We start from the raw sequence: 16,062 nt of genomic DNA, 5'->3' as shown, positions 1-16,062 counted from the left end.
CTACTAGAAATTTTTAAATTACAAGTCTCTCATTATATTTCTAATAAGCAGCATTGCTTTAAAATGTAATAGTATAACAAATCCAATTTGAGAATAGAAAATTGTGTGCCGAAAGACTGTATCATACTAAAAAATCATTATCTTTATGAGAGTGAAATGACTTTAGCAAGTATTTTTCTATCATAAGGAACCTTGAGAAATTTTCATTTCAACCATATCTCCTGTATATGTTTTTTAGCAAAATACATCTGACTCATTTTTCCAGACACTGTAGAGCACAGTGTTTTAGAACTGTGTTCCAGGTCTCTTCTGGTGGAGGGATTTTTTTTTTTTAATTGCACACTTAACCTTTTTTTTTTCCCCTATGTGTTCCCACTCTTTACACATCGCTATTTATTTATTTATTCATTGTGTCTGATTAAAAAAAAAAAAGATAATGTCCTTGACTGGAAGAACAATCTCAAGGCTTCTAAACATGACTTTGTTTCTGTTTCTATTATCAACTTAAAACAATTGCCTTAATTATGTTCTCCTGCCTGACCCAGGTGTTACTACTACCCAAATCATAAATGATAATTTGTTTCTTTCCCTACAAATAGACTCATTTTATAAGTCTAACTACCCTGTCTGGAAAATGTTTGTAATTGTCAGTTTATTGACATTTAGTTGAAGTCAAAGAGTTGAAAGTTATCACATGGTTTCCCTTTACAAGAAGAGCCACTGGGACTTGCGACATGAAAACTAAAGTCGGGGCAGGCCATTAGTACCATCAGCTCATAGGAACTTACTGTCAAACACCAGATTACCATAGCAGACCTCTAAAAGTCTGGATGTTTATGGTAACAATTTAGTTGTCTTTTTAATAGATTGAATTAGTTAACTTAGTTTGATGTTAGTGAATCTCTCACAATATAGTCACTATTTTGATGTGCATTGTAGAAATATCTGAACTTGAATAAGACTAATAAGATCATAAGCAAGTAGTTCAATTATAAAATTATGAATGAAAACCTTCCTAACAAATGACACTTTAAATCAACAATGTCACATATGATAAAGGAATTTTTCAAATGTACAATGATATACCCAAGCATATTTGTGTTTTGTTCATGTAGAAACAAAATAGCTTAAGTTTTTCTATCATGTAAATGAGATAAAAGATATCATTATCATAAAAGATATCATTATCATAAAAGATATTATTATTACAAATTTTTAAAATCACCATTCAAATATGAGCATTTACTTATCATGTGTAGAGAGCTCTGGCTTCAATCCCCAGCACAAAAATATTTGTCAGTTGTTTTTAACTTAGTTCCAATGTTTTAATATTTTAAATTATTCTTTAATTACTAAAATGCTTAAATATAAAAACAGAATGCTACTTTAAAATAATAGTTGAAGATTATTAATCTGAAAGATAATTTATGGAGTTGTGGATTATTATCCTTTATATTATTTCAGCATCTAGAATGTATCTTGCTTTTTGATACATTATCATAAATCTTTTGCTCTATATTTTTAATGGAAGAGCTATGCGATATATCTCTTTAAAGATAAATAAACTTAGGTTTAAGTCAAAAAAATAAGCAATATAAACATATGCTGGAGTTAAAGTAACAGACAGCATTTAAAAGTAAAACAATTTCTTTTCATCTTGGTTAAATAGCCCTCTAGAGCTTAAATCACATAATTAAGTTTTTAAAATTGAAACTAGAGTAATCCAAGTTAACTAAGACAAATGTGTTTTCAGATAAAATTTTAAGAAAATAATCCATTAGTGCAGGATGATATTGTCTACATGTGTATTGTGACTAATAATATTCCACATCAACTGACAAGTCTGTGTAAGTCATGCTTCAGTTGAAGTCATTTGATTGCCTATTTGATTGCAAGGAAGGTATAAAGACTCAATAGTCTTTTGACTCCTGATTGATTTAAAAAAAAAAAAAAAAAAAAAAGCCTGCATGCAAGGTCTCATCTATCTAAATACTGCTTTCCCTCAAACACTCCAGATTTGAATCTTTGATTTAAAATCTCTGGGGAGGTAGTCAGGTTAAGTCTTGAAGTTTCAAGCTTCCTCCCATTCACATTGGCCCAGGTCCTTCTCCCAGGTGCTGGATGGTGCAGGGCAGGCTTTGGCCTTCATTTCCATTTTTCTCATCAGGCATTCTCTCTTGGCATTCCTGACTTCTTGGTAGAAGACTTAACATCCGTTGTAAAAGACTTGCATTTGGAAATGTTCCTTTAGGTACCACTAGATTTCCAAACATTTAAAACATGTGACATTGGGAGGAAATGGACTTAGATGTGTAGTTAATACCTTTGAGAAAATTGCTAAATGTTTCTAAGGACAACTGACCTCTCTGTGAATTGCTCAAACCCAGTTGTAAATTTCGGATGTCCATGTAATCATTCTTTTGTACAGTTTACCATTCAGTTAGACTGTGTAAAATCATTCAGCATTATTAATCTGCTACTGTGGGATAAAAAATATAATTGAATAAAGTCTCTCTTCTCAAGGAAGTTACAGCCTAGTGAAAAGTAAATCACAGGAACATGGAGATGCTTTTAAAAGTCCCTCACTTCCTGGCGCTGAAAAAGGTTCCTGGACGATGTGTCCATTAAATGGGGTCCTGAAAGAGAATAAGGATCTGCCACCATGAGAAGGGTCTTTTGCCATTTCTATTGTTCTCCATTGTGCTAGGAATTGAACCCCAGGCTTTGCATATGATAAGCAAATGTTAAATCACTAAACTATACCCCCAGCCCTAGAAGGATTTCTGTACTGGTTTAAATATTAAGAAGAATTCAGAGCAGATAAAAGATGAACATTTTTAAATGTAAACAGTCTGAGACAAAAGCCTTAGCAACTAACAAAGTGAGTCTTTTTTAACTCAGCTGTGATAATCTGATTAGACCAAAATTGTAGTCAATACAATTCAAAAAGGATTAAAAACCTCAGATTTATTATTTTTATGACACCAATGTACTCTGTACTCAAGGGTGAAATGAGGGAATTTCATAAAGCATTTTCAAACGAAAGGAAGTCATTCCAAAAGCAAGTCAATAAATCTCATCTTATTAAGGAGTAAAAAAAGAATAAATGACATAAAACTTGGAAGCGAAGTTTAGAGGGATCACTTGAAGAATTCAGTTCAGTTTGGAAATTTCCTTCATGACCTAAAAGATTGATTATTTCTCAATGCACCAAATGAAAAACCATAAATCTGTTTTAAAATGAGGAGGGGGCATAGAAAACAACTATTAAAATTTGTACAATATCTGTACAAATAAAAATAAAATAGTATTTACTACAACTAAAATAGTCTTAAATCCATGCAGCTGAAGACACAATTTAATTGAACTGTTTGAGATGGATATTTTATATTTTTAACTTGTGCCAAGTCGCTACCTCATTTGGCAGCCATTTATTGAACTCCTTTTGCATGCAGACATTATATTGAAGATGAGAAGGATGTAAATAAAAATAAGATCTAGTTATCTCTGACCTCTGTTCTTAAAAGATCTCTTTATCTTTGCAATATCTCTTGTTTCATCTTCCACATCTCCATCAAAACCAAAACTCTTTCTGTTCAGTTTCAATTACCTTTCCATGCTCTCCATCATGGCGCCTCTCATCCTCTTCACCTGAGAGCGCCATGGTCATCTCATACTCCAAATGGAGCATTTCCCAACAGCTAAGCTGTGCTCCAGCTTGGAAATGACTCAGAAAGTAGTTTGTTCTTTCTCTTTGGTTTATATTGGTGGAGTAGAGCCATAGAAGCGCCACAGTGGTGGGAGGTGGACCATTATATGCTCCCAACAGTCCAGTTGTGCAGTATGGTCAGCAGGTATGGAAGAGACACTGGCCTCAAGGCAGAGGTCTAGAAAACTAGAGAGGCTCTTTGGGGTCTCTCTGAACAACCTCCCTTCTGGTAGTTCTTTCTTCCTATGCTGAATAAGTCTGGGAGAGCTAGAGGTGTTTTCTCCAGAAAATATGTCTGAAATTTGAATGAGAAACTCTTTTTAATTCCTATTTCCTTTGACAAAGCAGACTCATATAAAAGGATAGCCCTCTCATTGATTTACGCCCTTTCCTTGTTTTTCCATTTGGATGTGTATGTGGACAAAATTCTCACTTTCTAGAATTCTATCAGAATATAGTTTTTCAGCATTTGGAACTAAAAGTATCTATAGAAACCAAACACCCTAATTTTCTAAAACTACAAGTAATTCACACCTATTCCTGCACAGAGTTGTGATTTAGGGATAAATTCTTTGTCCTTTTTTTGTAAACAAAAAGTACAAGGGAAACTTTGATGTAATGTCATTTATATTTATCTACATTAAGATCGATATAGGTTGAGTATCCTTAACCCAAAAATCTGAAATCTGAAATGCCAAAATCCAAAACTTTTTGAGAATCAACATGATGCCACAAATGGAAAATTTCATATTTAACCTCATGACCAGTTACAATCAAAACAGAGGCACTGTACAAAATTATCTTCAGCCTATGTGCATGAGGTATATGTGAAACATAAATGCATTTTGTATTTAGACTTGAGTCTCATCCCTAAGACATCTCATTATATATACATTATGTATATATGTGTATATATGTATATATGCATATATACATATATAATATATATAAACACATACACACAACCTATATATGCAAATATTCCAAAAAGATCAGAAATCTGAAACACTTCTGATTTCAAAGAAGAGATACTCAACCTGTATTTTCAAAATCATGACTAAAATGACACAGTTATTATTAGTTATCTGTTAATGAAATTATATTTTTCATCAGAGTAATAATGGTTATCAAAGAGATAGTTATGGCATCATACTTTTTCATACCTTTTTAAGTCACAGCTGTGTTGACTGAGTCAACAGTGTATTCTTTGTGCCTTATTTACTTTAGCCACTGGGTCAGTAAGACCTAGTACCAGAGGCCAGTAATCAGAATGCACTGTTCCATTAAGTGCAAGCCTATTAAAATAAATTGCATGAGTAGTGTGGTGCCATATTTGATGGTGGTGTTTATCTTCCATGAATGATTATGACACAGCAGAATTCAGATCCCACTTGACATTGCAAATCAGGACCATATCACTGTAGTGGTACCACACTAAAAGGGTTTGTTGCACTAAGCACATATGGTTTAAAGAGTAAATTTTACCAGGATATATGCATTAATGTGTGGTTCCCTTGGGAACTAATACATACCTACAGTTTACTACCTAAAAATGAGAGACATATTCTGGGACACTAATCACCAATTACAAGAATTCACAGAATCACTGAAATTTATTCATCTCTTCATTTTCTAGTATGTTATATTCTATACCACTGCTTTCAACTATACTTACCAAAAATAAAATTTAGTTTTATGCCAGAAAAATATTATAGTAACTCCTAAATTCAAATATACTGTGGTATTTACAAAAACCCAAGTGTATTTTATCTCATAAGCATGGGAGTCTCATAACCCCTCAACATTTCAATATGAAGAAGATGGGTGGTACCCAAGATCATTCAAATTCAGAAAGCAAACTGCAAAGATTCAGAGTTTTACTCCCATTTTAAAGGCAGGTCCAAAAATAATAATAATAATAAATTTAAAACCCAAGCAGATCTTGGAAAATTTCGTTCCTAGTAAAATTTGTGAGATTCTAGACACTTAAACAAAAATTGAAGAAATATCTGTCACTGTAACTTGGAAACTAAAAGGACAAGGGCATTCTCAATGCTTATCTCTCAATAACATCCACAAATTAATATGTACGAAAAACAGATTTCCCACTCTATATCAAAATTTTGAGCTCTAATGGAGATCTGATATTTACCTATGTTTAAATAATAGCATGAAATATGTTACAGTTCGAAAGGTTTGTGGTCTGAATGACCTCAAAATACTTCCATATTGCTCTTTTAGAAATAAGAGAATTGTAACTTTTCTCTCCATATGTGTTAATATTGAGGTCCCTTGCATCTTCCGACAGCTCTAAACTAGAGTACCACTGACTATGCCAAAGAGACAATGAAGTAAAGTGAGTAGAATCCCAAAATATTTTGATTTGGTAATTCCAAAGCACTTGGTTTCTTATTATGTCTCTCGAAATACAAGTGAATTCTAGAGACTTTGATGCACATCTTTTCCACATGACAAATAGAAAATTAAATATCTCTGCCACTCCTGAAAAATAAAGCCAGTTAATTTAGGGATTCATGGATTATGTATCATAACATGTTTCCCCCTTAACCAGAGAAAGTCTAAATTCAAAGAGGTGCAGAATAACTGAAAGTAAATAGTGGGCTGACACTGATAACTAAGTACCCACTAAAAATCTACCTGAAAGATTGCAGAAGTTATAGAATAAGCTAATGGAAAAAATATGATTGGATTTACAGGAATCTATTTTACAAATAGATTTTCACAAACATAAACTATATATCTATATGGTTAATGTACTATTTTCTATCTCTTCAAATAGCATTTGTTTTATACTACAAAAGTATTCTGAGGAAATGTTCAGGGTGTGTTTTAGGTGACTAAACCTTTTTTAAAGAGGTAGGAAAGGAGAATGTTCATCCATACACATTGATCCATGAGTTTGTACCACACAGACACCAACTAACCAGCCCTTACCAGAGCTTGTCACCTCAGAGTCTGCAGCCGCCGCTTCAGATCTCAGTAGGAGCATTCTGTCCAAGCGAGGAAGAGAATTGGCTCTGTAATTCAATAAGTGTCATTTTCCACATATTAAAATTAGAGGATAATTCTAAAATTACTGCAAGAGGGAGAGAAATACAGGCTTAAGCTTTAAATATCAAACTCGGCTGCATCAGAAATACATTGATAATGCTAAAAGACTCATTCCCACCCTTTAGTATTTTTTTCTTTCTTGCTCCCACCCCATTATTTATTTATGTATGTTTTTATTTTTTGATAGGTTTGCTATTCCCATTTTGTTGCAAGGCTGCATTTTAATTCATCTGATTCTGCAGTTTAACAAAGCCCTTTGACACCTGTGTTCATTTGTTCTCAGCTGGTGAATGAGCAACAAGAAAGCAGACCCCTCCTGAGCCCCTCCATCGATGACTTTCTCTGTGAAACCAAATCGGAGGCAATTGCAAGGCCAGTAACGTCCAATACAGCTGGTAAATTTTTCACTTTTAACTGTGCCTCAGTTAGAGTTTGTTTTAACTATAGTGAAATGCACATTTTTTTTTCCTTCTAGGCATTTTAAGTCAGGAATGATGTTTGCAACCAAATGAAACTTTAGAACATGTACTACTCAGCACAACTAGTAAATCACTTTTTATTATGTAAGAAACTACAATGCATATCACCCAAATAATTTTGCTGACTATAAGTGTACCACTGTTAGCAATTAATTTTTCTATGTGTCATTTTACATTTACATCTTTGCATTTCAAGTTGCATCTCATTCAAACAAAAGCATCTGTCTCAAAGTAAGTTCTGGTTGATGGCCCAATTATCTCTGGAAATATTGCAGTAAAATATAAATGGAGTAGTCTTTCCAAGTGGCTTCAAATGACAATTAAAATGTCCTACAACCAGAGGACAGTAGAAAGTCAGTTTCATTTTCTGGCAAATGTGTTCCTTTCTCCCTTTTACAAATTATTTGAATGTTCCCATCTGTCTGTACATTCTTCTGGAATTAAATATACTCAACGAGTAAACTATCATCTGCTCGGTGCCTGGCACACGTAGGAACAGGCACTTCAAAGTCTCAACCCAAAGAATGAAGGCAGCCCCTGGCATGAATGACACTTCTTTAGCAAAGGCAGATTTTTGCACTGACTTCATCTGGTCGAAATACACAGTCAAAGGTATGTCATTCAAAGAAGAATGAAAAAAATAATAATGTTTAGAATCAAAGATTATGTTGACTGTGTAGTACAGAATTTAAAGGAAAAAAGACAATAATCACATGTTCTCTTGTTTAATTTCTTTCATTTGCCATCACAGCCTCTGCTGGTGGCATATGCATTTTGATTATATTTCAAAGTGAAGGAAATCGGAGAAGAAGGAATTTGAGATTCTACCAAAATGCTAAAAATTACAACAATAAGAGGAACTAATGTCACAAGTGCCTTATGTGGGAATACAGCCTAAAACTCTGTAACTGTGGGAAAGCTAATAAGGTTCCTCATCTCTCTAGAAATAGCTAAGTCTCAGTTTCCTTCTCTAACAATTGTAAGATCTGTATCTCATAAGTGACCTGAGAAGATTAAGCAAAGCAACATATGAAAGTCATTAATACTGTGTATCTGATACGACTATTCCTGTTAGATATCAGGTGAAAACAGTATTCCTGACACTTCCCTTTCCAATTGCATTATTTTTTGTAATATCACATGAAAGCAATCATTTTCTAAATTCAACTATCACTTTGAGTAATCAAGAAAATAATACTTGGTATATACTAGACAGGAAATTAAGTTCTTATTTTATCAAATCAGATTCAGCTTCCTGATTTATAAAACTGGAACTCAGCCTCCCAAAACTGCAAAACTATTCCAGAAAATACAAATTTTTGTATATAACTGCAGGCAGATCCATGAGAACTGGATCCACTAAGAAGTTGCTCTTCACTTTCTAATTCTCAAGGATGAGAAAACAAAATCACTTAGGAAGGATGCCCCCCCAACACACACACACACACCACACACATACACACACACACACACACACACACACACACGGCAATTTAAGATATGAATCAAAAGCTACTTTTCACTTTGGTTTTCTAACATTGAAGAGAGACCTACAGAATATTAGAGGGAAAACATCAAAAGAAGGTCTAATTTCTTGCAATAACAATCTATACAGCATTGTCCTCTATACTAGCTTCCTAGGGCTGCTGTGACAAAGTACCACAATCTGAGTAGGTTAACAACAGAATCTAATTATCACAGTTCTGGAGGCTAGAAGCCCAACATCATGGTGTCAGCAGGGCCATGCTCATAAGGGTTATTGGGAAGGACCTGTTCCAGGTCTCTCTTCTCCTTTCTTTCTGGTAGTCCATAATTTGTGACAGCATAGCTTCAACTTTTACATGGTGTTTGTCTGCATGTGTGTCTCCCTATCTGCATGTCCTACTCTATGTCCAGATATTCCTTTTTTAAAAGGACACTAATCGTTTTGAAGTTGCAACACTTTAAACCTCATCTTTAATTACATTTCCAATATTCTTATTCCATATGAGGTTACACTCCAAGGTGTAAGGACTCCAGCATCAGAATGGAGGGGGCACATCATTCAATCCATAAAATTCTTCAAAGTAGGAATCTGAAAAATGGTGTTCTGGGACTGCAGACTATTGGGGTTTTTGTTTGTTTGTTTCTTTGTAATTTTTTGGCCCTCTCAAACTGTATTCCTAGATGATAAGTAAGTTAAAATAATTGCTACATCCTTGATTTTTAAATGGCAGGTAAATACATCTTATATAAAGATTCATGTATCAACTGCTCTGAAAATAGCTAGGCAATAGATATTTTGAGTGTGATTATATTATAGCATAAATAATACTATAAAATTTACAACAATAACTCATTGCTATAATCTCCCAATAAATCTGATATATGTTAAAGCAAAGAAAGCCTCTTTGCTAAAGATCAAGAAGAAAAACAAGAGGGGTATAGTAGGGGATAGGAAAGGTAGCAGAATACAACAGTCACCAATATGGCAGTATGTAAAAATGTGGATGTGTAACCGACGTGATTCTGCAATCTGCATTTGGGGTAAAATTGGGAGTTCATAACCCACTTCAATCTAATGTATGAAATATGATATGTCAAGAGCTTTGTAATGTTGTGAACAACCAATAAAAATTTTTTTTTTAAATCAAAAAAAAAAGAAGAAAAACAAGAGTCCTTGGTTTGCATTTATCAAGTTACACAATCTAAACTATTTTATCCATAAACTTGAACCAGTAGGTGAATAGTTACTTTAGAGGGAACATTTTCCACAGTTAAAAAATAATTAATCTCACTCCTTCATTTGGGGTTTGCATACCTACATTTGAGACCTCTATTTATATTAAAGGAAAGAACTACCCTTAAAAACATTCACAATCTTGCCACAGTCACCTAATAAAACATCTTAACTGCAAAATTAGTGTAATATTTACAAAATGAATTTTTATGAAGCTCAAGTGGTCATGAACCAATGAATGGCATGGCTCTTGAGAGAGTTTAGAAATGTGGGGAATCATTTTAAAAACATTCCAATAAAAAGGAAAAGTTTATTCAATAAGTCAAATATATATTTTTAATATTTATTTTTTAGCTGTAATTGGACACAATATGTTTATTTTATTATTTATTTTTATGTGGTGCTGAGGATGGAACCCAGGGCCTCACACATGCTAGGCGAGTGCTCTACCCCTGAGCCACAATCCCAGCCCTGTCAATATATTTTATCTTTTTGATATGTCTATTTGAAAGTTTCTGAGATTGCCAACTATTGAAGTTATGCCTCATTACACTGTAGTGATATTAATAGCATTGTGCTTAACACCAAAGTATCAAAACAGGGCTTCAGAGCACGTGTTATTCCACTCTGTTTTAAGTAGAAGTTAGTTCTCACATGCATTTGCAGTGCCCTGTGGGAGTCTTCCAATTCAGTAGGCTGTGAACTTCAGTTTTTGAGAGAGTCAGAAACAAATACTTTAGTAATGTATTATCTTCCATCTTCAGGAAATTTTATCCAGTGGAATCAGTTTATTTTAAAAAAGAAGGTTTCTGGGGCTGGGGCTGTAGCTCAGTGGCAGAGTGCTTGCTTAGCATGTGTGAGGCACTGGGTTTCATCCTCAGCACCACATAAAAATAAAATATAGGCATTCTGTCCACTAAAAAGAAAAAGAATTTTTAAAAAGTTTCTGAGATTGCCAATTATGTAAATCATACCTCAGACTATGCAAGCTTCCAAATAATTAGGAGATAATAAATACATAAATAATAGAGTCTGCATACTACCTTCAAGTTCAGAGGCAGTCTAGAGAGGAGTGGTGAAGAACACAGGTTTAATGTGACAGATCTATATTTGAGTCCTGGCATGAGCATTGACATACCAGATGTATTAGTTTCCTGCTACCACAAATTTAATGGCCTAAATCATTTTATTATCTTAAAGTTCTGAAAGTCAGAAGTCCTCCAATCAAGATGTCATCCAAGCTACATTCTTTTCAGGAAGGTCTAGGAGAGAATTTGATTCCTTGCCTTTTCCAGTTTCTAGAAGTCACCTGAAAATTTTTAGCTTCTCTCTCCTTCTTCTGTCTTCAAAACCAGCAGTGTAGCATCTTCAAAACCATCTGTAAACCTTCCATTTTCAAAACCAGCTGCACCTCAGTGAACTCTCACACCTCCCTCTCTGATTCTGACCCTTCGGACTCCCTCTTACAAGAACTCATGAGATTATACTGTAACATATATTTGAATTATAATTATCACTATGCTTTTAACATAATTCTAAGAGATTTAAAGTGCTTCATTTAATGCTTTATGAAGTCGAGTTTCGTTCTCATTTTAGGCAAGCAGAAACTATGGTTCAGAGGGACTAAGAAGCTTGCCCAGTCACACAGCTAATGAATGGCAGGGTCAAGATTTGAACCCAGGCAGTCCTAACCACTGACCTGAGCTGCTGTATTTTATGTATATGGGCTGCTTACTTTCAGGACACCAAACTGGGTTAGCTGACCTTAGGTGGTAAAGACAGGACAAAGTACAAAAGGGATGACCAGGACAAGATAGAGCTGTTCAGAACTCCTGAGTTGGGGATTCCCCCAGTAGGAATGAATTCCTTTGGACAAAAGGTGCCTGCAGCTTATGAACATGACTTATGTTCTACATGACTTATGTTCCATGTAGAAAAATATGTATAGGGCTGGGAATGTGGCTCAGGCGGCTCGCCTGGCATGCGTGCGGCCCGGGTTCGATCCTCAGCACCACATACCAACAAAGATGTTGTGTCCGCCGAGAACTAAAAAATAAAATATTAAAAATTCTCTCTCTCTCTCTCTCTCTCTCTCTCTCTCTCCTCTCTCACTCTCTCTTTAAAAAAATATGTATATGTGAAAATAAGATTATACCTAGAAGATATTTTATTAGCTCCACATACAGATATACACATGCATGTGTGCCCACCCATACAAACATTTTCACATCCATGACAGAAGGAAATTATCCTTCATGATCTCACTTTAAGCACAGGAGTACTGGAACCCAAACCTTCATGTGTATAATTTTTTTTTTTTTATTGAGTTAAGGTATCAGCAAAGCACATACCCCCTTCAATGCCTAGCCACATTGTCTTTGAAGCTCATATGGACCCATAAGACCCTTATTTCTAAACATTAACTAAAAGAGACACGCACCCATCAAACTGCTATTTTTTTCCTCCAGATAGTGGAAGATTGTCCCCATATTGTGTTTTCAAAATTGTGGTTCTTAGAGACTTTCTCAGCTTCAAAGCTTGCCATGTGACCTCCAAGACATCTCTTTCATCAACTGGGAAACAAATAAGGTCTTTGTAGGAGCTGAGCATTGGTGTCACCTTTGCAGAGAAAGAAAAAAGGGACCTAGAGCCCAGAACAAATTCAGGAAGTACCCAGGAAAAAACGTTACAAATTCAGGAAGTACCCAGGAAAAAAACGTTACTGAGCCTAGCTTGAATTAGCAATTCACTCTTTGAGTAATTTGTTTATTCCATACGGTGAGAAGTAGGGATAGAATTAAATTAGTGCTCACCGGTTATTATTTTGCAACAAATGGACTTCTGATGTACAAGTAAATGATTCCTATATAATTTGCTTCTAAAAGAAGTCCAGGAGTGACGAATTCTTAGTTGATGGTAGAATTAATAAAAAGATGTATATGACATTTCAGAGACTGTCATCGGCTTCCTTCCTTCTATTATAAGAAAATCACATTAGGCCTAAAGTCCTTGCCAAACTATCAGTAGTCTAGAAGCTTCTATTTAACCAATCATTTGGTGTGAACTATGTGGTGTCCTGACTTATCCTGGCTGCCTGCCATACTTACATTTTCGACATAAAGCTAAGCAATTTAATTATAAAAAAATACTTCTTTCCCTCCACATTCAAAGATTTTTAAACCACAAAACACTCCCCATATCTCAGAGTATCTCAGAGTTGGAAAGTGGCTCCCATCTTCTCAGGAAGACTCGGTTCAGATAAGCTGACAGTATCAGGCCATTTTATGATAAATTTATTTCATAGAATCCTCTGTAGAACCAATATCTTTTCCTCATCCTCAGTTTTATTCCCAATAGTGTTTCCTCTATCAGCGTATGGATCTGATATTCTGCCCTGAAATAGAAAGGAATGGGGAAAACAGGAGGAAAAAAATCCCGACAATAGAAATATCATTTTATTTTATTTTTTAATTTTTTCAGTGCTGAGGATCAAACCCAAGGCTTTGTGCATTTTAGGCAAGTGGTCTACCACTGAGCTTCATACTTACCCCCAGTCTACAAATAACATTTACTGAGTACCTATCATAATTCTGGTACTTTACACAAATGACATCGTTTAATCCTCATCTCATACCTAAAAGACTATTAATTCCCCAATTTTTCAGATGAGGAAACTGAGATTCAAACCAATCAAGAAACTTGCCCAAGTCCCTCTACTAGCAGTGGTATAGTCAGAAGTCAGATCTCTGGACTTCACCAACAATAGCTAACCTCTATGATTTGGAATTGAAATTTAAAAAAAAAAAAAAAACAAGATTACCAAGAGTGAATAGTGACTCTATTCTAAGGATTTTGTAAGGATGGTTAGCTCTTGAAAGTGATGGAGTACTAAAGAAATCCTGAGAGTTCAGTGGAACCCTGAAGCTTCTTTGAGTGACAGGAGGGCAGAACAGATGGAAGGGTATTGAGACTTAAACAAAAATCTGTTCTCCACTAAGAGGAAAAGCTACCTGGGTTACTTAAAAAGAGGCATGGTGCCATCACTGTAGACTAGGCCAGGAAGGTTTAATGTCAGGGGTTTCTCTGTCCTTCAGTGGCTTCCAAAACTACCTGGATGAAGAGATCTTAGGCCAGGAAGGCACCAGGTGTGCTCTGGTGCTGAGGCAGTGAAATATCAGGGGCTGGTGGAGAGGGAGGCTGGAGGGACCTTCTCTAACTGGACTTTTCTATTTCTCACAATGAGTTAGTCCAATACTACTTCGTTGCGTTATAAAGGAGAAGAGAGGGTTAACAAAGCTTGCCTTTTAAATTCTCATTTGCCTAGTTTGCATTGGAACAAATAATTGTTTCTGCCTTCATTAGAGTATTAAATACAATATAATCAACCTGCTAGGAAATAAAAGTGTAACAGTTTTATAGCTGGTTACATTGAAATTTAAATTTGCATATTAAATAGCAAAAGCATTAACATGTGTACCTATTCATCAGCTATGGATTACAAAACACCTCTCCAGTGTGAGCCCAAACAGCATGCCATTTTCTGATTGAACTGCTTAATTAAATAAAGGATGATTAACAGCATTTTTATCCCCCATATACTTTGCTGTTTAAAATTAAAACATGAAGACATTCAGAAACTTCACTAAATTTCTGAACATGATAGATTATTCTCTGGAAATACCTCATTCTAAAATAAACTTTTGCTAAAGAAGAAGCAAAACAAGTAAATTGTACCTGAACTCAGATTCAATTTTCTCATCTTAGTTTCATTCATTGCTGCTAAAGCTGGTCTAAGTCCTAACTCACTGGTTTGTGCTGTGCCAAATCTAGGGGAACATGAGGTGAACTTCCCATCTAACAAATTGTCTTTATAAATCAATGGTGAGCCAAGGTAATTTGGCGATTCTAACCTATCTTATGAAGACAAGATCTCTCTGTACCCAACTGAAACCTATTTTTAAAAAGTAAGTACAGTACAGTAAATGAATTTATCTTAACTCTTCCATTTCTGATAGTGTTGACCACAGGCTTGGATCTCCTGGACCTGAGTGAACCAGTGTCTCAAACCCAAACCAAAGCCAAGAAATCGGAATCCTCATCAAAAACTTCATCCCTCAAGAAAAAGGCCGATGGATCTGACCTCATCAGCGCAGATGCTGAGCAGAGAGGCCAGCCTCTCAGAGGGTCGGAGACCTCATCCTTAGATTTAGGTAGGGCAACAGTGTATGGTGGCTGCTGTTTAGCTTTGCCTTGCTGGAGTTGATCAATAGCAAAGTTCTGAAGATGATTTTAAAACAGTGAACAAAGAAGTAGAAAAATGAAGTCCATGTAGGAAACTGAACAGGACAGAGCTGCTTTTGTGTTTGAACTGAATGCTGCTGGGAGCTCGACTTTGCATAATTGGTGTTGACTCACTCATTTACACATTCAACCAGCATGTACTGAGTTCTTGAGAGATGCCAAGCACCATGCTAGGAAGGAGAGTTACAAATAAAAGTAACTTGCTCTCTAGGAGCTCTCAGTCTAGAACAAGAAAGAGACATAAGTAAACAACTCTAACATTAGGCCCAGGGGCAGCCAGACAAAACAGTGGCGTGTAACAGCTTTGAGTCTATATCCAAGACAATAATAATAGCTACCACTTATTGTTGGCTGACAAGGTCCAGGGACCCATTCTATATTTTGCATATATTTTGTCTCATTTAATCATCACTATTCTGAAATAAGTGAGAAACCATGTTTTAAAATTTAACATCAAAGTTCACCTCCTTAAGCAAAATTTCTTTCTAGAAACATGTTGGAAGTGTCCTAAAGCCATCTCTTTAACTGGAGGCTGGTAGACAGGACTCCATATGCACATCCCACACCAGATCTCATGGACTCATGCTCAGAATTGAAAAATACACATAGCCCTTAATATAATAATTCCGAGTAAAACAACTTGACTACTTCAGTTGTAAAAACAATCCAGTTTACCTTAAGAGGTATCACTTTTATTTAGCTGAACATGTTTTAATTAACTTTATGCCTCATTGAAAAGATTGGTCTTGGATCTTGAGGAGACAAACTGAGTAAAGTTCACT

General features: G+C 35.2%; 1 protein-coding gene across 11 annotated transcripts in view; it reads left to right on the top strand.

The window, feature by feature from the left end:
- PEX5L (peroxisomal biogenesis factor 5 like) overlaps positions 1–16,062 on the top strand; it is a 218,077-nt gene that overhangs the window by 131,637 nt on the left and 70,378 nt on the right. For 9 of the 11 annotated variants that reach the window (XM_081301239.1, XM_081301247.1, XM_081301244.1 and 6 more), the window contains 2 exons: positions 7,065–7,176; positions 14,995–15,189. In XM_081301239.1, coding sequence (XP_081157365.1) covers positions 7,065–7,176; positions 14,995–15,189 — 307 coding nt within the window. The remainder of the gene's footprint in view (positions 1–7,064; positions 7,177–14,994; positions 15,190–16,062) is intronic. The other 2 variants (XM_081301240.1, XM_081301248.1) reach the window with 1 other exon arrangement.

Source organism: Spermophilus citellus (assembly GCF_964194105.1).
Source record: "Spermophilus citellus genome assembly, chromosome: 7".
Lineage (NCBI taxonomy): Eukaryota > Metazoa > Chordata > Mammalia > Rodentia > Sciuridae > Spermophilus > Spermophilus citellus.
The sequence above is the reverse complement of the archived record's forward strand: the minus strand, read 5'-3'. Positions and strand labels throughout refer to the sequence as shown.